The sequence below is a fragment of the Ptychodera flava genome, chromosome 5 (genome assembly GCF_041260155.1).
Source record: "Ptychodera flava strain L36383 chromosome 5, AS_Pfla_20210202, whole genome shotgun sequence".
NCBI lineage: Eukaryota > Metazoa > Hemichordata > Enteropneusta > Ptychoderidae > Ptychodera > Ptychodera flava.
This window is the reverse complement of record NC_091932.1, coordinates 2,059,492-2,080,982: the sequence shown is the minus strand read 5'-3', so window position 1 is coordinate 2,080,982 and position 21,491 is coordinate 2,059,492. Positions and strand designations below refer to the sequence as shown.

Below are 21,491 nucleotides of genomic sequence, written 5' to 3'. Positions count from 1 at the left end.
GAAGTTTGGTGAGTAATTTTCTTTTCTCACCTTGTAACTGTGTTAACTAGGGTTCTAATCTAAAATTATTTTTTTTTGGCGTACATTCTTAGTTTACTATTTTCATCAGTGATCAAATTTTTCCAAAAGCCTTCATAATTGTTTGTTAAATTTGTTTTCATTAATCCAGTTATAACTTTGTGGTGTTTAAGTGATGGAGCTTTATCAAGGAGAAAGTCCATTCCATTTTCTTTAATTAAAGGACTTAAACAGTTAAACCAGGATCTATTGTTAGTGTTGTTTACCATTTGCTCCAGAAAAGCTTCTTTAGCAACATTACAATGTGGAAGTTGTACAATATATAGCCAGTATTTAACAATATTGAGTTTGATCTCAAGTAGAAGTGGGAATTGTCCTAGTTCACCCCTCACAGAGGCATTACACGCTTGTCTACCGTATTACACTGTAAAATGTTCTTACAAAATTTGAGGTGAGCTTTTTCAACTGCTGATTTATCCCACTTCTTGTAATCCATGAAATCTTATCCCCAAATCTCTGAGCCATACAGTAAAACAGGTTTAATGAAAACATTGAATAAATGTAGGGGAAATTTTATCTTTTTGTTGTGCAATAAAACCCTTTTTAAACTATACAAAGATTTTGCTGCTTTATCAGCCAAATTTGTAATTGTGTCACTAAAACTACCATTTGATTTAATTGTCAGTCCTAAGTATGTATAGCTCTTAACAGATTTGATGCATGTACTACCATAGTTAAATAAGTGTTTATCTATCAAAGGAGATTTACTAAAATTAATTGCTTGGGTTTTCTGTAAATTAACATCGTTTCCAATTAGAGCAAAATGTGTGTAGTGTGTTTAACTCCACTGCAGACCTTCTTTTGAAGTAGAGATTAAGACTAGGTCATCAGCATAAAATAATGTGTTAACTGGGGTATTATTTAACTCTGGTGGTTGAGTATTTCTTTGTCTAGATTTGTTTTTGAGTCATTGACATATAAATTGAACAGACTAGGACTTAGAACACAGCCCTATTTTACTCCTTTTTCAACTTTCAGGCTGGGCGAGACAAAATTATTTGTTTTGATGTGTATTTTTGTGTTGGTGTACATGTGTTTTATATAAGGTCTGTATAGTTTGCCATTAATGTTATTTTTGAAGAGTTTATGAAAAAGACAAACTCTCCATACCGAGTCGAAAGCCTTGGCAAGGTCAACAAAACAAACATAAATGTTTTGCTTATTGTTAATATATTTGTGCATTATTGTTTTCAGGTTAAATATGTGATCTATTGTGCGATGGTTTTTGTGAAACCCAGCTTGATTATTATGTATAATATGATTGTCATATACAAAACTATTTAGCCTTTCATATAGTATGTAAGAGAGAACTTTACCTACACAGCTTCTGACAGAAACGCCCCTGTAATTTTTCAGGTCATATTTATCTCCCTTTTTAAATAAGTGTGTCATAATGCTTGTATTCCAGATGTCTGGAAAGTTGGATGTATCTAAAACTGCATTAAATAATATAGCTAAGGGTTTACATAGAAAGGAGGAACCATGTTTTAACAACTCTATACAAAACCCATAAATCCCAGCTGCTTTTTTACTTTTTAAATTTCTAATTGCTGATAACACTTCATTAGTTGTTATTGACTTATCCAGCTGCTGATTAGCCTGATTCTTAGTTTCTTCAGATGTTAAACTATCAATAATTTGCTGTTGGAAATCATTATACCTGTCATTTTCAATTACATTCATTGTCATGAACCATGTTACTGCTGAGACACAATCTCCAGTATTATTATCTTTATCATTATTGATCAATTTCCACATATCATGTGAATTGTTAGCATGTAGACTGTTTAGTTTGTGTAAGTTGTTTTGCCAGAATTGCAATTTCTTACTTTTAACAAGTTTTTAAACTTCTTTTTCTTTGTGTAATAGATAATTTTTAACTGACTGTTGTATGGAGCTTTATTGAATAGTTTAGCTGTTGCTATTACGGTAGGTCCCTTTTTGCTGCATCACAGCTTTTGTCAAACCATTTTGATTTCTTTCTCTTTAAATTTTTCTTTCTCTGTTTTTGTCTATTGAAAATTCTACTGAAGGCTTTATCTAAGATGTCATTAAATGCTTAGTGGCTGAGTTAATGTCAGATTTGTTATTACAAATATTTGTATTTAAACATAGGGCCAAAGTCCCTGAAGCTACTATAGACATGGATACAAAATTAAGTATTTCCTGACTGTATGAAATTATCTCACTAAGGTCATCCTAGGGACCTGTAAACCAAATATTAGAGCTGTCTGACCAGCGGTTTTGAAGAAGATTTTTTACCAAAAACGCCTTTTTTGGTGCTAATTTGCATATTTTCAACAATATCAAAAATTAATAAAAAGTTTCTCAAAATCATATATTTTATCCACACAACAAATATCAAATCAGTAAGTACTGCAGTTCTCAAGATATTTGAGTGGACGGACGCCTCACAAACGGACATACATACATACATACATACATACATACTGACAGTGCACGCCGGACAGATACCCATCCCAATAGCTTCTATAGACTATATTAGTCTATAGTAGCTAATAACCGAGAGTTAATTACATTCTGATTAAAGTAAACAAGACTTGCTTAAATCAAGATTTACGTCATAAAAAAAACAGCATATCTGTCAGGTTATAAAGAATCTTAAGCTTGTTATCTTTTTATCAGTATTTTCATCCTATTAACCAAGCACATTTTAACTTTCAAATTAACATTGTAAGTAAGTTCTGTTGAATAAGTTGAGACTGTACGTACTCAGAGAAAGCACACTGAAGAGAAAAATGTTTGAAACTTAAGAAGTTCAAGGTCATCAAAAGCATCATGTAACACTTTCATTGCACTGTTTACACAGATTGCATAACTGCTATAAATAGCACATGAGGAATCTTACAGCCCAGCTTTACCATAAAAACCCTATCACTTTGACCACTCTTTTAATTGACCACTCTAGTTTTTTCCTCAAAAAGTAATTTTATTTTATCCTTACCAAGTCAACCATAAATGGAAATTAGAACTTTCTCTATCTCTATTTATTTGACCACCCTATCATGACAAACTATTTTGAGCAATTTCTTTTAGATAACATACAGGGCACAATAAATGACGGTTCAGAATATGTCAAAGTTGGGATTCAGGAAAGTTGCCTTTACATGTTTTAATCCTCCAAGATGGTAAGCATTTCACTATGAACTGTCAAAAAAAGTTGAACTTTCTGATAATTCTACACTAAAATTATTTTGGCTTTGATGATTTCCTAATTAATTCAATTATTTAAAATCATATTAATTATTTTTTTCTGGGTGAATTGATAGGGTTTATACAGTACAAGAATTACATACAATGTAAGTCAAATTTTGATCAAAAATGACAAAAAAAATTCCTTAAAAATACAGATTTGCATATTTCATCACAATTTGAACAAATCTCAGTTTGGTTGTCCTTAGGGACCTGTATACCAAATAACAAAGCTGTCTGACCAGCGGTTATGAAGAAGAAGATTTTTTACAAAAAACGCCTTTTTTGGCATTAATTTGCCTATTTTCAACAATATCAAAAAATTAAAAAAAATGGTTTCTCAAAATCATATTTTTCATCTACACAACAAATATCAAATCGGTAAGTACTGCGGTTCTCAAGATATTTGAGTGGACGGACGCCTCACAAACGGACATACATACATACATACATACAGACTGACGCCGGACGCCGGACGGATACCCATCCCAATAGCTTCTATAGACCATAGTCTATAGTAGCTAAAAATTGTACAAAATCTTTCTGTAGCTCATCTGACGCTAATCTATCCGTGTAATTGAAAACAGATAACTTATCCCATTTCCATTTTGGGGCATTTGCAATAAATTCACAGTATCTTTAACACTGCTTGGATTAAAATTCGTTAGTTTAAGAAGAGTAGAAATTTGACAGTGATCTGAGAAAATTGTGAAATTGTGTATTTTAAAATACTCAAAGTTATCGATGATGTCTGTTGTTGCAAGACCATAATCTACTACACTGTTTCCATTCCAGTGGTAACATGTAAATTTTCCACAAATATCTCCAGGTAGTCTGCCGTTCATAATTCTTGTATTGCTGGTTGTACATAAATCTATGAGGTATCTACGGTACTTATTTTCAATCTTATCCATATTGCAGCGATTAAGGTGTGTATCGACAGAATATCCTGGTGGAACTGGTATATGATTTGAGAAATCATTGTTAATAAAATCGGGCAGTAATCCTACTCTGGCGTTAGAATCCCCTAAAATCATGACAGATCCAGAACAGCTACATTTTGTGATCAACTGTTCTAAACGTTCAAAAAATGATTCAGACTTAAATACATCCTGTTGAAATCTGAAAAATGCTTTTGAAAGTTTGCACCACACCATATCTTCCGGATCTGAATGAACCAATTTTACATCAAAAAAATGCAGATTCTCAAATAGTATTTTTTTCTAATTGTTTCAAATTGTTTAAATAAAACAGAATTTAAATCTTAACTAAAGTAAATAAAATAATAGACAATAAGGACTATAAAGACATGGTTCACGATCGCATTGAAGATCATGCAGAAAGACACAACATAAAAATAGCGCCAATGGCACTTGATCACAACTGGCACATTGTGAAACTACTCTATCTCTGGGTACACCTGTACATGAAATACTGAATGGGTAGGTGCTGCGGGTTTGGAGTTTGTCAGTAAATGCACACAGAAAACAAAGTCCCGAAGTAGCGAATTCCAGCCATTTTCAAACCACACTGTTTGTCAGTGGGGTAAGCAATATTCGCAAAAATCACATTTCCAGGCTAATAGACTATGTTTTACGAAATCACACGTCCTTATTACAAAATAAAAAGATCTTTGTCTTTAAATCAATGCGCCAGTAAACAGGTCCAGCAGCTAGTTATGTCATCAAGTCTGTAATGTTAAGGGTCATAACAAATGTGAGAAATCTAAAACATTAAATATGTTGTTTTTTATCAATTTTATTACCAAAAGCGCATGAAAATCTCTGATACTTTGAATCAGCCATCCTGCATATTTGTAACATTCATCAAAACCTCATTTCTGTTCCACAACTCATTAAATAGTCCACAATGCAGGATTGGTGTACATTCCAAAACTACATATATGAAAGACCCCTAAAATCAATTAGTTAAAGGGGGTTAGAAATTTCCCAAAACTATCTAACCGCTGCTCTGTTTGGCTCCATTTTTCGGAATCGGAACCTTGGAATTAGTCTGAATATCTCTACCAAATATCAATGCAGTCTGTTCAGCAGTACAGGTATGTTGGGGATCAGAAATCGACAGTCTGCGCCCCCAATCTGCGCTAGCTCATTTCAATCTGCGCTATTGGTCTGCGCTCCCATTCTGCGTTATCAATCTGCGCTCCCGTTCTGCTCTCTCATTCCATGAGTGTTTTGATTTTAGTCATTACGGTGGCATTTGTGACACTGCCGCGATATAGCCGCCTGCTAGATAATAAGACATGGCATGGTTTAGTGTTGAAATAGATTTGTATTTTTGTACACCATACCGACGAGTGTCAGGAAGACTGGTTATTGAGTAATGTACGATCGAATGCGTTTCCGAATCAAGCGCGACATACAGTTATAGTCTCATGGATCTTAGGGATATGAAGAAGACATTCGATGAATTTTCTTTCTCATATAAAAATGATCAAGTACATGTAGTAAGCGCAAAGTCAAGTACGCTTACAATTATGGTAGACCTTGCTACAAGTCGAGGACGACTTAAGACGACAGCCTAACAACGCACAGCAGAGGGAGTGGCAGGGCTTGCTACCAGCCACTGCAGCAACCTTGCGACATTGATTGAAGCAGTTTGTAGGATGGCCTACGGAAGCGCAAGTGGATACAAACTTTTGGTTTGGGTTACCGTCAATATTTAAAACCCTTTTTTACGATTTCTCTGTCGATATTGAGCATTTCTGTTCATGTTCAGAGAAACGTTTGAGCCCGACAATTCTGACGTTAGCCAGTTCGCAATGTCCGTGATGATGATTGACAAGTTACGTCCAGTGACGTCAAGCTAGCTGAATACACACGTTGTGAGTTTGACTCCGATTGAGGATTTAATGAATTTCTCAAATAAAGATGACATCACTAATCTGAGAGATGTGACATCGAAGAAACTGATACTATGACGGTGAAGATTAGGTAAGTTGATGCCATTATAACACATCGCAGAAGACAAGTAAAAACAATGATATATTTTCTTGAGATGTTTTCGATTTTTCAAGATTTGCACTTTATAACAGGAAGGCGATTTACATGTAGTCCTATCATGCAAGAAGTGAATGCCTGTGAACTTGGAACGCTCTGATTTGTACCAGTCATTACAACTTCAGTGGTTGGTTCGAACTGTAAATATTTTTTCAATTGTCCACAAGGACGACCACGACTAAAGCTACATAACTTTTGTAGCGCTTTCAATGCTGCTCCCTTGTTTTCATGTATGATCGTAGATGGCATTGATCAACAAATTATGACATCCGTTCTAGCTTTATGTTTATATCATGCAAGGAGGTCAGAAACGACAACGTACTCCCTTGTCACCGCATCAACCTGTCCCGATATAATCAAGGCAAGGTGGTGTCACGTCTGTAAAGATAATAAATTACGTACCATTATTCCATAGACGCACACTCACCCATAAATGTACGGCTGACTCGCAGCGTGTTTGCAAGGTTATATCTGATTGGTCGATTGTCACTATTCACAGCCACTTAGGGAGTCTATTTGTATTGTTTTCATTATATTGGTAAGATTCAGCCACCCAATTGGATAACAGCTTCGAAATCGCTGCGAGTCGGCCCTAAATGTATGTGTGTGCTCCTTCTCTTCCGATTGTTGAGACCATGTTCATACGGAACGATTGAACTAACAAGCACAAAAATTGCGATTGAAGTTCCGCTGTTGTAAACAATGGTCAGCCGTAAATCTTTCTCTAGTCACGATCCCTCATGAGCATGTCCCTTTAATTTTAATAATTTCACAAGCTGAGCATCTCTATCAGCTCATTTTCAACCCAACTATCACTATTACAGAAGCTAAACTAATAAAATAGTTAATTTGAGTGGTGAAAACTAAATAGATTCGTTTGAGATTACTGCAAACTTTGGTTATTTACTGTCCACTATCGAAGTTTGACGTCCCATATATTTCTGTTATCGATAGATATACATTTCTGTTATAGATAACAGACTTGGAATATATGTTGAGTCCCATATCAATACTAGACGTCACCACAACGAGGTACCTTGTATCTGGGCACGCTGGGTCTGCGTGATCGTCGATTATCCGATTTTTATCGGCGATGTTCGGACTCTAATACCGAGACTACACTTGTCAAAATCGCTGGAAATTCTATCTGATAAATATCAGAGATTTCACCCATGAATAGATCTGGCTCAGCCCGGCGTTGTCAGTCTAACTCTAACTTTGATACAAGCACTGTGCGAAAAATCACATTTGTCATATGCTTTACCTGGGTGATACTAGACTTGTCAAAACGCAGGTAAGTATATCCAATGTAAGTGCTACCGGAGATTTCGGGCTGCTTCAACCCGACGTCGTCAGTCTGATTTTATTTACAATACTAGACAATACTAAAGACTTGTCAAATCACGGGTAAATATCCGATATATCGGAGATTTCCCCTCTCCTCATACCTGACTTAACAATCCTCATTTCCTGAAAATATCCGATATCACATAAAAGTGCAATGTCGCAGTATCCTAGTGTCTACTGTCTATATCACTGAGCATGACGTCGTCGTCGTGTAAAATATGATTCCAGGTTTCGGCGGATGAAAGCATATACTGCTGCATATGCGGCTTTGTTTGACCAGGAAACATGACGAGATACATGTACGACAGTTCTAAATTACCATGAGGGATACCTCTTCTGTTTTTAGCTCCATGGTATTACGAAGCATCGTCTTTCCACAGTTTGTGGAGGGACAGTGTCAAAAGTTATGACAGAGGGACCATGATACAAAGCGTAAAAGTTCTCAGAAACTCATGTCGATGCGATTTGCAATGATGACCAGATACTTTTACAGACCCAGCAAGCTAAAGAATTAAATTCGGGACTATCTCTATTAGTTTTAGGCTACTGATCTTCAGAGCAACAAGCGTTCGTAGCCAAATGAAGAACGTCAAAAAATTTTGGGATAGACGTTAGTCGACGTAGTCTTCTCGTGAACGTCCTTGAACCAGAACTGCGACCTTTATTTTTGATGCGTTCCGTTGTGAAAGGATTCATATATGTATTGAAATATACATATTCACGTGACTGAACTAGTTTCGTGGTTGGTACAATTTAGCTATTCGAGGTTTTGGGGGTCAAAGATAAGCATTACGTAAATGATTCTATTTTGTGGAGATGGTGAAACATCACCTGCTGTACCTTCTGTTCTGAATGAACCGCCGGTTTCCATAGCGACCATGCGACGTCTGAGCTCTTGCCCGATTTTCCCATCGGGTTTCTAATACATGTAGTAACTGACTCTCTTGCTCCATTGCTAGTATTGTTGAAAAAGGGGATCAGATGTACGAATCTCTCTTTTATAAAATCATTCTTGACAAAGACTACCAGCTGCTTTCTTGTATGTACGTCTCACTTCGCAAACGGGCTCAATTTGAAAATTAAAAGCTAAACACCAAGGGTGTAAAACATTTTACTGGGCACTCTCGCCGTACTACCAGCGGTAGCGAAGACAAATTACACGGCGTCCTTGTATGATTGCCTCGTTACGTCGTGTGCACTGTTGACAGTACAGTGGTCATGACTTTCTCTACCGCGAGTTCCACATATTGTCCATTTATATGTAATATTTCACGCAGGAACCTGTCTGAAGGGGCTTCGCTACACTTCAGCGAGATTTTTCCAATCATAACTTAGTCAAAGGGGGTCTTTTTAAACCTCCATGTTTCGATCAAATTTGCCTTCAAGTTGCTCTCTATTTTCGAATTGAACGTGCCCTGTCGCGCAACCGTTTTCCTTGCTGTAAAGCTAATATTGGTAAAAAGACGTCGAGTGCAGCCGCAAAACGTAGAGTCATGTTTTGGCTAGAGTTGGATATTTCGTCTTCACATCTGTGGCAATATTTCAAAATTGTGCAAAGTCGCTCCTTCATGTGGAAATACCCGATCGGTTACGTTGTGCAGTTGACTTCCCCGATACTTTGGTGACTTATAAGTCATTTTGGAACTGGATTTTCAACATAATGACACGTCAACGATGACATTTAATTTAGTTTTTTGTTCCACAATGACAATTCTAGCTTTTCAGTGACCACAGTTTAGTCCCGCAGTGTTCTACCTTTCTGAACACAGTTCATGCGTACGTCTGTGCGAAGATATTTTTGAAAACAGACACGACAGTCAAATTCGGTCTTCGCGTGTCTCAGCAAGATGTTGTGCCGATTCGGAAAATTCGGAAACTGTTTAGTCCGATCTTTTTGACTGAGTTAAAGCAGATCTTAGTAAGAAATATAAGTTAGCCAGTGAAAACACTTGCATTCACCCATGCACTTTTATTTGGGGACATTAGGTTGACCTACAGTGCGGACACATATAACGCAACAAACCATCTACCACTAAGTTAACTATAGACAGTTTGAGCAAAGTCGTTCGGGAAAAAGTAATGGACAAAAATACAAGTTTTCAAAACAATAATGTAATATGTTGTCCTTTTTACCTTGGATATTCTTTGAATTCTACTCACTCCATGATCTGTACCCTGAGAGTTCGAGAGTGCAGAATGGGAGCGCAGATTGATAACGCAGAATTGGAGCGCAGATTGATAGCGCAGATTGAAATGCGCTAGCGCAGATTGGGGGCGCAGACTGTCGATTTCTGACCTCTCACATAGCTCATGACCTATGGTCATTATGTTAAAAAATACCGCCAATGGCGCTTGGACATAATGACCGCCTAGTATTATCGGCATTTATCAACAACCACACTCACTGTGAATTAGACAGACCACGAAGTCAATGAGCAACATATAGCTGACAGACTATTTTTCACATTGCGATTTTAAGCTCATTTTCATGAGAAAAGAGACATGTATATGTATATGGAGAAAAAGCAGAAGACATATTTGTAAATTGTTTGTTAGTGACAATCATATATGCATCTCTTGAAATTTTGTGGTTATAAGGTATAACAGTAGTGTAAGAATAATGAGGTAGAATAAGTTAGTAAAGCTAAGTGACAGTAATTAAGATTACAAAATTATACACTAAGCTGGGGAAATCTGATTGAAATAAATGTTGAAAAGTAGCAAAGTCATGGTCATCTTTTGTCTAATACCTTGTGTAAGTTCATGAACTTTACATAAATCTTGCCATAGATTTGTTGCTAATGGGCAATAACTGTGTTTCAGATCATTTGAGAGCAATCTATCCATGACAAGTTTAAATTGTAATATACTTCTATTTAAAGGAGAGAAACTTCTCAAATAATTTTTTTCCCTGTAATTTGATGTGAGAACACATGGACAGATGCTCAGGACTCTATGCTGGTGCTACCTTGATAACTAACCTACAACTTGTAACGTCATTGTCTAACCTGTTCACCCCAATTTCCTGTAGACAGGTCCACACTCTCCATTGATAACAATGGGTTTGGGCCATACCATTGTAGTGAAAGACTGTAACATGTGAGGTTGTGGATACTTAATCTCTGGAATGTCAAAGTCTGCATATTGACTCAAGGATGTTTACTTAACAAATGCCTAGGGTCATCTCAAAAGTGAGAATCTAAACTATGAAATATGTTTTTTTAATGCTTTTGATGCCCAAAAGACCATAGAAATCTCTTATACTTCGAATCAGCCATCCTGCATATTTCTAACATTCATCAAAACCTCATTTCTGTTCAACAACTCATAAAACAGTCCACAATGCAGGATTGGTGTACATTCCAAAACTACATATATGAAAGACCCCTAAAATCAATTAGATAAAAAGGGGGGTTAGAAATTTCCCAAAACTATCTAACCGGCGCTCCGTTTGGCTCCATTTTTCCGAATTGGAACCTTGGAACCAGTCTATGTATCGGTATCAAATATCAACGCAGTCCGTTCAGCAGTTTTTGACTTTTTGTCGTTTACGGAAATGGACGACATCAAACACCGGTTGAAACCACCTCTATATCACAACTTCCAGTTGTGATAAAAAGGTGAATATCATTGGCAAGTTGTTTTTGAAAATTTTTTTTTTCAGCAAAAATAGTTATGACATACCTTAAAGGAGTTTTCCATTTCCATTGACAGTAAATCATTGTCAAATGGTAGTATATCCAATGCATATTCATCGATATTGGAGAACGTTCCATAGACACCAAGTTCCTACATGTGAAACAAAATGTTGTCAATTTTATGATTGTTTAAAGATGTAAAAATGTATTTGTTTGAGGTGAGAATTCTATGAACTGTATCCACTTGAGAGTCATTGTTGGTAAAGGACAGACACTGGACTGATGGACTTTGTGAATACATTCACTGGATTGGAGAAGAGAATAGGCACTTTGTGAAAATCGAATAAAGTTATTGTCATGTTGGTCTATGGAAATGGTGATCCAACAGAAATTATTTGCATGGTTTTGCACTTCACAGACACTGAATACTGACATACTGATATATATGCAAGTTTTGACAAGGGCTAAACAGTGAATAAAAACATGGATCAGAGTTATGATAAGTAAATGTAGTGGAAATACCGGTAAGTATCATATTAGTACAAGAACACTAGCTACATGTACCGGTAGGCTTGTGAAAATATTTTTTTTTCTTCTTTGTGCTTGTATAAACAGATGCTGTGTACCCTGAGGTTGTTTGAGATAATTCAGGAAGCAGTAATGGCTAAATCTATAAATCACACAGTTCATGCAGCGGGTTTGAGAGCAGAAGGTAAGATAGCGCTTGATGAGAGATCATCCAGCTATCGTGCTGTGATATACCTTTAAAAATACCGCAATTATACGGTGTCACTCACATTTGATCAAAATTGGTATATACCAGTATGGGTACCAAAGATCAACAATAAATGTTGTTTCTATCTGTTCAGTGCAGGAAAATTCTACGTTGATGTTATGACAATGATTTCTGCACAGTACAACCAGAAAAACAACACGAAATATTTAAACCAGAAAAACAAGAATGACAAAAGTAATTAAGGTCTGAAACTTTAGGTACTGGATGTCAACTTTAGCAACATGCATAGCAGAAAGGCAGCTAGCGCCCTCTTAGTTTGACCATAGACGGTCTTCCTCCCCTCTACTGATGGTCTTCCTCCCCTCTTCTGTCTATGGTTTCAGCAGGTCTGTTAATATGTAACAATTCATAAACAATGACAGGAAATGAGTCAAGTCAGTGGAGTTAGCCTGTCTTTAATTGACATGCCACAACTCCTGCACATTTGCAGGATTTCCCTTTTTCTTACCTCATTTGCACATTTTTGACACTGATGTGTTCATTTGAACAAATTCACATCTCAACCCCTACATCTACCTGTACACCAAATACTGAGACGGTAGCTTTGGCAGTATGGGAGCCTTTGTGTGTGACGGACATACATCCGCACATACCCACAAATATACAGACATGAAAATCAATTCAGCTTATATGATAACCTCACATTGGTATACCAAACGTGAGTAATAATACTTTCCAAACTGAATGTGAATGTTATTTATATGTAGAGACTGTATAATATACAATAGATGCTAGTGTGTGTGTGTGTGTGAAATATTTGATCACACATGCATAACTTTCAATCTTTTCTTATACATTCACTGACACTAAGAATAGCAAACATCACTAGTGTTTCAAACAAAAAAAGTTATTTCAAGATTAATTCCACGCATGCATTGATTCTAACTCAATCTTGTGATACAGCTTTTTATCAAAATGAATCCTATGTTACATCCATAGACAGTGGAATATAACTACTGTCACAGTCTATGGTTAATCTGCAGCATTGTGACTGCTAATGAATCCTATGTTACATCCATAGACAGTGGAATATAACTACTGTCTATGGTTAATCTGCAGCATTGTGACTGCTAATGAATCCTATGTTACATCCATAGACAGTGGAATATAACTACTGTCTATGGTTAATCTGCAGCATTGTGACTGCTAATGAATCCTATGTTACATCCATAGACAGTGGAATATAACTACTGTCTATGATTAATCTGCAGCATTGTGACTGCTAATGAATCCTATGTTACATCCATAGACAGTGGAATATTACTACTGTCTATGGTTAATCTGCAGCATTGTGACTGCTAATGAATCCTATGTTACATCCATAGACAGTGGAATATAACTACTGTCTATGGTTAATCTGCAGCATTGTGACTGCTAATGAATCCTATGTTACATCCATAGACAGTGGAATATAACTACTGTCTATGGTTAATCTGCAGCATTGTGACTGCTAATGAATCCTATGTTACATCCATAGACAGTGGAATATAACTACTGTCTATGGTTAATCTGCAGCATTGTGACTGCTAATGAATCCTATGTTACATCCATAGACAGTGGAATATAACTACTGTCTATGGTTCTATGGTTAATCTGCAGCATTGTGACTGCTAATGAATCCTATGTTACATCCATAGACAGTGGAATATAACTACTGTCTATGGTTAATCTGCAGCATTGTGACTGCTAATGAATCCTATGTTACATCCATAGACAGTGGAATATAACTACTGTCTATGGTTAATCTGCAGCATTGTGACTGCTAATGAATCCTATGTTACATCCATAGACAGTGGAATATAACTACTGTCTAGGGTTAATCTGCAGCATTGTGACTGCTAATGAATCCTATGTTACATCCATAGACAGTGGAATATAACTACTGTCTATGGTTAATCTGCAGCATTGTGACTGCTAATGAATCCTATGTTACATCCATAGACAGTGGAATATAACTACTGTCTATGGTTCTATGGTTAATCTGCAGCATTGTGACTGCTAATGAATCCTATGTTACATCCATAGACAGTGGAATATAACTACTGTCTATGGTTAATCTGCAGCATTGTGACTGCTAATGAATCCTATGTTACATCCATAGACAGTGGAATATTACTACTGTCTATGGTTAATCTGCAGCATTGTGACTGCTAATGAATCCTATGTTACATCCATAGACAGTGGAATATAACTACTGTCTAGGGTTAATCTGCAGCATTGTGACTGCTAATGAATCCTATGTTACATCCATAGACAGTGGAATATAACTACTGTCTATGGTTAATCTGCAGCATTGTGACTGCTAATGAATCCTATGTTACATACATAGACAGTGGAATATAACTACTGTCTAGGGTTAATCTGCAGCATTGTGACTGCTAATGAATCCTATGTTACATCCATAGACAGTGGAATATAACTACTGTCTATGGTTCTATGGTTAATCTGCAGCATTGTGACTGCTAATGAATCCTATGTTACATACATAGACAGTGGAATATACTACTGTCTATGGTTAATCTGCAGCATTGTGACTGCTAATGAATCCTATGTTACATACATAGACAGTGGAATATAACTACTGTCTAGGGTTAATCTGCAGCATTGTGACTGCTAATGAATCCTATGTTACATACATAGACAGTGGAATATAACTACTGTCTATGGTTAATCTGCAGCATTGTGACTGCTAATGAATCCTATGTTACATACATAGACAGTGGAATATAACTACTGTCTAGGGTTAATCTGCAGCATTGTGACTGCTAATGAATCCTATGTTACATCCATAGACAGTGGAATATAACTACTGTCTATGGTTAATCTGCAGCATTGTGACTGCTAATGAATCCTATGTTACATCCATAGACAGTGGAATATAACTACTGTCTATGGTTAATCTGCAGCATTGTGACTGCTAATGAATCCTATGTTACATCCATAGACAGTGGAATATAACTACTGTCTATGGTTAATCTGCAGCATTGTGACTGCTAAATCATCAATCATAGCATAAGCAATATTCCAAATAGTGTATGACAGGTATCAATTCAGATCACCATACACGTACAAATCCGCCTTCTTCTCCATTAATGAAAGATAAATAACTGCTTTGGAAATTTGTGTCATAGGTGAGGTATGTAATTGTCTCGAAACTGACATTGTACGAGCAGAAGTACTGGCTCGTACTTTCATATTACGAGTGACGTATGCAAGCTATAAGTCACACATGCCTTTTGACCTAATTTTTTATGAATACGCTTAGGACTGTGTTGTATTCCATGGATGAAAGATTTTTGTTTATGTGAAAAGGAATTAACGACAAACGAACGCTTAGACACATTTTCTGTGTATATTCGAAACTCGGATGTAGGAGCGGGTGTGAACTTCGTATGATTATTTTTTTGGTCGTGAGAGCGGGTTCAGTGCAGTGCGGAGGAATACTTTTAGGCTTTGACTTTCGGACGAGTCTGTACGTACGGGTCAAGACTGGAGACGACGCGACACTCTCTGACTTATTATACGCCACGATGGTAGACTTTTTTAGAGACGTTGATTGTAACATTAAGCTGTTAAAGAAGAACCAAAGAAGAGGTTGCAATGTCCGAACATCAAGGAAGAGACCTCGATTGGTTGTAATGCACTTGAACCTACCGCCGTTGTAAATCTTTTTTACTTTCTCGAATTCGAAAGTGCAATGATTTCAGAGACATAAAACCTGCGTGGCTCGCGAGTCAGCTTATGACCTCGAAATAATCTGATCACCACAGTGCACATTATGTTAATCACAGTGTACAATGAATAATATGAAGGATTTTATGAGTTGGCGGGTGTTTTTGTGGCACCCGTGTGTACCTCATGTTGTACAGTCTATTTGAAAATGACCTCTACTCAACAATGATTTTAAAGACTAACATTTTTCTGACCTCGCATTCAACTTCAAGTTTTGAAAAAGCACATTATCGGAACCACACTATTATCGGAACCACACTATTATTGATGTGTATTGTTGAGAATACGGCCCCGCCTATTGAATAATGGTATAGTCAGGTCACTGTGGGGTCAACATTCCTGTTTGTCATCGCGGAACTTGCAGAAGCCATACAAGATATCGATGCTCGATACTTCTATATTCAATTCGTTCGTTCGCGCTCCTGAACAACAAAAAACATCACTCAAAACCAATTCATCACATTCCAAACTTACCTAGCTACACTCAGTTTGGTAGATAAGTTCCAGGCATCAGTCGTAGTATAAATGCTGACGTCGATTTGTCGACATCAATGAAGTCGGCGTCGACGTAATAATGTATTTTTACAAATATATTTATTTATTTGGCGTTAATTAGAGGAAAATCACATCAGAGGGTGGATGACGTATGTATTACAATATCCCGGGTAGGCTAAACTGGCCGTTTTGTTTATCGCTATTATTGCCCACTCCCACCGTACTGCCCATCATCTGTAACTTGCACGCAATGTTTGCACACGAACGAACGCCCAATGCCAGTCACTCAGAGTCGTCGGTTTTCTTGCTACCCAAGTTGAAATATATGCAATGATGAATGTCATTTTTGAAAATTCACTAATGCATGCAATACCAATTACGATGAACCCACAATTTATTGTTGTTGAGATTTTGTCAACAGTGTTATAAATATAGTGCTGCAAAGTCAGTAGTAGCGTCACTCGTACTTTGAAAGTACGGCACATTACGTCACTCGTACTTCGCTCGTACGAGCTCGTAGGTCTGCTCGTAGTTCGTCCGTTTTGAGACGATTAGATAAATGCATAGGTCAAAGGTTACATCAACCAGACTCTTGGCAACACTGCATTCTCCTTGAAGGCAAAATATCTGCAGAATAATAGAGGGGTGGGGGCAAGGAGAGATGACCCAAGCCTTCAAATAAAGGCATGAAATTCTTCAATGAAGTACACATAGTACATGCATGTTCACAATTTCTGTATTTCTTTAACTAGACAATCTTACACTATCTGATCATATATAAGATCTAGTTACACCATCCTCTGAGGTTTAAAGGGACATTATTTGTATCTTTTGACCTTATATTGTTGCAAACGAGCAGTTGATAATGTTGTTTGACTAACTGAAAGATGTCTAAAAAACGGTCGACCGTAGACAACTTCCATCCCGTTTGCGTACACTGTATAGAAAAACCTTGGGTCAGGGGTCAATGGTGGGCTACTTTTAACCTCAGAGTTGGCAAGGTTGACCTACGATCAGATCAAACTGCTATCTAGGCCGCTGTAAGCATCCGCATGTAAAAAAAATAAACCACACGAAGTGAAAGTCGAAAACGCAGTATTGCAGTTTCGGGATTCCCTATTACCGATCCCGTTTGCTCCGTTACATTTTGACGGTCAGTTTTTCATGGAGATCTTGAAGGCCAATCCTGCTCTTAGATACACACTTTGCTGCTAGAGAGCACATTTTATAATGGGCATTTCAAATGCCTACAAGCTGCAAGAAGCCGACGACAAGGCCTAGAATGGTGGATTTTTTTCGTCTCGTTTGTTCCTCCATATGCATATGTAGACTTGCCCAAAGCCTGTGGGCATAGAAATGTGAAAACAGAGTAAACTGAAGGGATAAACTTCAGTAGACAGTCACGTTATTGTCGAGGTGATCGCGAAATTGAAGCAATGTACTTTGGCGACTGACACGTTCATCATGTACATTGTTGGGTGAAAGCTAGCTCTGCGTGGCAGGGCTGTGCCAAACCGCTGGCAGCACCTCGGTTGCGGCGTGCAGTTTCTCCACAAAAAACAACCCATTTTTAATCCCAAGCTTGCATTGAGTTTCGTTTTTGAGCACACCCACCTCGCCTGGGTACACGATTAGCCCAGCGTACAGGTCTGTGTGTTCCCGGCGTTATACGGCCCACGCCGTATAACGCCGGGAACACACAGACCTGTACGCAGCGTCGCAGGGCTTAGGTACATGATGTGCTCAGCTGCGCTTCTAAACTTACGTAAAAGCCCACTTTTGGGAGTCGGTCGGAGGCACGGAGGCCGTAAGCGATCGGGTCTAGGCAACTGTCATTGCGATGTTCTCACTTTTGGTTCGAAATGCGATTCAACTGTTACAAATAATTACACAATGCACAGAGAATAACAACATTCAAACAGATCTTGTGTGTCGAGAGGTGACTCCAATCGCGAGCAGTATCAATGACAGTACAGTACCCGCCCGGCGCGGTGTCACGATGTCAGAGATGCTACACCGTGTACTGTTCAGTCCGAGTGCGATGTTTCAAAGTTCAACCAGTGACCATGTCGTGTTTGTAAAACGAACCAACGTAATGGGAAGAAAATGCCCTAAAAATCTTAAAAGTTGACGAAGATTTGCTAACGATCAAATGCACAGAGAATGCATTACTCTGTACCTGTTTCACTATCACCACATGTACAGCAATCTGACATCGTTTTAGTTTTACCATTGACCCAATGTTGCGTCTATGGTTTTATTTGTTTCACAGTCCGTGTCATCGATACTAAAATCAAACTTACAAGCAAATGCCCTGCTTAGTTTCACTATTTGACAGTAGTTTGTGAGACATGCATTTGTTCATGCGCCATGTGCTCCTCGATATCCATTGGTGTGTAGGTCACAGGCCGTTCACGTTCCAGCTGTACTTTGATGGTTGACGTATGCGTAGTAATATTGGTCATGTGCTTGGGTTCAATAATGGCGGTTGGTTCAAATCGCGCCGACGCCCTTACCAACATTGAACCTTGCCGTAAAGAGCAAGGAGGTAGTTTTACATATCCTTGAAGCCTTCCATAGTCACAATTTCGGTCTCTCATTGACTTGACCGGGGATTTAAATCATCAAAAAAATGAAAAAAAGTCAAAAGATACAAATAATGTCCCTTTAAGAATTTAACCCCAAAAAGTTTCAAAACCCGTTTTTCATCGTTCAATTTAATTGAAGATAGCAAATTACTTACCTTGAGTCGTTTTTCACACAGTAGACTTTTCCTTGGCACAAAGAAAATATGATACTCTTTTCTGTAGCCTCCAAGTTTTTCTTCCTTGTGCACATTTTGTGCAACAAAATCCATCAATTGTAGTATTGGTCTAGTGATGAATATAATGTTCTTAACATTGCTTGGTGGCAATCTACCTGGCCTTAATGGAAACATCTTATCCACTTCATGATCCTATAAATAGCGCAATTCACACATTTCTTTATATGTAAATTACAAAAATATAATCAGTGATGACGCAGTTCCTGCTATTTACATAACAATTATTTAAATATTTGTCAATGTCAATTGTGAATGTAAATGAATAGTGCTGATAGTGATTTCAGATTTGTTACTAAATATATTAGCTGCATGTGTGTTACATGGGACACTACTGCTTGAAATTCGGACGAATTCTGATGTTGCATGTGTGGCTGTCGTTGCAGCTTGTAGTCTGAACCATGAATTAGTGTGACCTCTGTAGCACTAGTAGGTTTTATTTTCATCACTCTTTCGAAAAATACGACCAATTATTTATTTTTGAATATTACTGAAACAAAAATGACATCATTTACGATCAGTGCTATTCAGTCAACATAGTCTTTGACATGATCAGCTTTCAAGAGTTACTCACCTACATTTAGTTAAAATGATAATATTCTAATGATATAAACTTACTTTCAGAAGAGAGTATTCAGCAATCAATCCAAACGGTCCTGTCAGCTGTTCATCCCAAACAACTGCCTGTCAATATAAAAAATATATTTCATATCGGTTAATAATACCATTGATGAACTATCTGAAGTACAACATCAATAATAGAGGATGACCCCCTCCTCTCTCTCTCTCTCTCTCTCTCTCTCTCTTTCTTAAATATATATATAATATCAGGGTTCTTCAAAAGGGTATTGTGAGGGGTGGGCCGCCCCTCTGTATTTGGAGCAATCTATGTTAATAGTCACGCCAGTGGCTTACTGACTACGCATGCGCAGATTCATAGTATACTATGTGCAAGTAACCGGAAGTGTACCCTACTTTCATGAGCGCCGCCATGTTTTTGTGAGTACTTGTAAATAAGCAAATATGAAACATGCAAATTATTATCTTCTAACATGCCATTTATAAAATATATCTCTTTTATAGCCAGTTAGTGTTATTATCCACCTTGTCGCTGATACAAAAGATCGTTAATATCACGCATAAAAAAATAGAAAAAAGGAAGAAAATTATCGTGCATATGAACCGGGGGGGGGGGGGGGGGGGGGCATACGCAAAGAACACTGGGATTGAATTTTAGAAAAGCACCGCCTGTGTCAATAACTAGATTCAAAAATTGCCAGTTTTAGATGGAACGCTATAGTTTTCAGCTTGCAAATGGAAGGTGGGCAGTGAGGTTACCATTGCAATGATAATGATGGCATAATACGTCCCTTGTTTAACACATTAATAGGCTAGCATGGTGAAAATTGCCAATTATGTCAAACATTTATACAAATACAGAAAATCTATACCTGCACTGCTGCAGGGTTTGGCGTCGTGTACTTATGTGAACTGCTTTCATCAGAGGGAAACTGGGCATAGTTGTCATACAAATGTGTACAGTAAGTAACAATTAATTCTATTTTATCATGAATCAATACAAATAACATTGCCAATCTTAACCCCTGGTGCGACACCAAGGGCTGCGCCCTATATTATGTATTACAAGAATATATTTTCAAAACTAAAGAATATGTCAATTGTGTTTTATGTGAACTAGCTGCCCCTCTGACTTTGTATACTTTGGTGTTTTATATATATATATATATATATATATATATATTATATATATATATATATATGAAAGATTGCAGGATGCATGAAACTTAATTACTTTGTACTTGAAGTAATTTGTGAAAATATATATATATATATATATATATATATATATATATATATATTATATAATATATATATATATATATATATATATATATATATATATATGCTAACACATGACTGTACTGTACTTATCACACACACACCCCTTTCTCATTGGTTTTGCAGCATACAGAGCTCATGATCAAGGCGGTGGTTTATCTCTTTGTGTGGAACATTCATTCATTGACGGTACATTCATGATTTCTCGTACTCACCTTACTGCCGATACATTTGTCAAGGCATTCGAGAAGTTCTCTCCTCTCAGCCTCTCTTAACAGTCCAAGATTTAGTCGTCCACTGCTCAGATGGGCTGCCATTTTGAACGTTACTCCCTAGGTAACACTAATATATTGGTATTGTTCTCGGGGCATGTGGCTAGAGGGTCCTTTCCTAAACGGAAATAGAATTCCTCTGAAGTTACCTTTATATTCATATTCAGACATGTTGATGTTCACGCTGTAGCCAGTGGTTCAGTTGATTAGTTTGACCTT

The 21,491-nt window shown here is 37.2% G+C and overlaps 1 protein-coding gene across 1 annotated transcript in view; it reads right to left on the bottom strand.

The window, feature by feature from the left end:
• Positions 1 to 21,386, bottom strand: part of LOC139132753 (vacuolar protein sorting-associated protein 33A-like) — a 47,976-nt gene extending 26,590 nt beyond the window's left edge. Inside the window, exons 1-4 of the mRNA XM_070699021.1 lie at positions 21,216 to 21,386; positions 19,759 to 19,824; positions 19,063 to 19,275; positions 11,343 to 11,447 (exon numbers count right to left, since the gene is read on the bottom strand). Coding sequence (XP_070555122.1) covers positions 11,343 to 11,447; positions 19,063 to 19,275; positions 19,759 to 19,824; positions 21,216 to 21,317 — 486 coding nt within the window. The 5' untranslated portion in view covers positions 21,318 to 21,386. The remainder of the gene's footprint in view (positions 1 to 11,342; positions 11,448 to 19,062; positions 19,276 to 19,758; positions 19,825 to 21,215) is intronic.
• Positions 21,387 to 21,491: the final 105 nt, after the last annotated feature.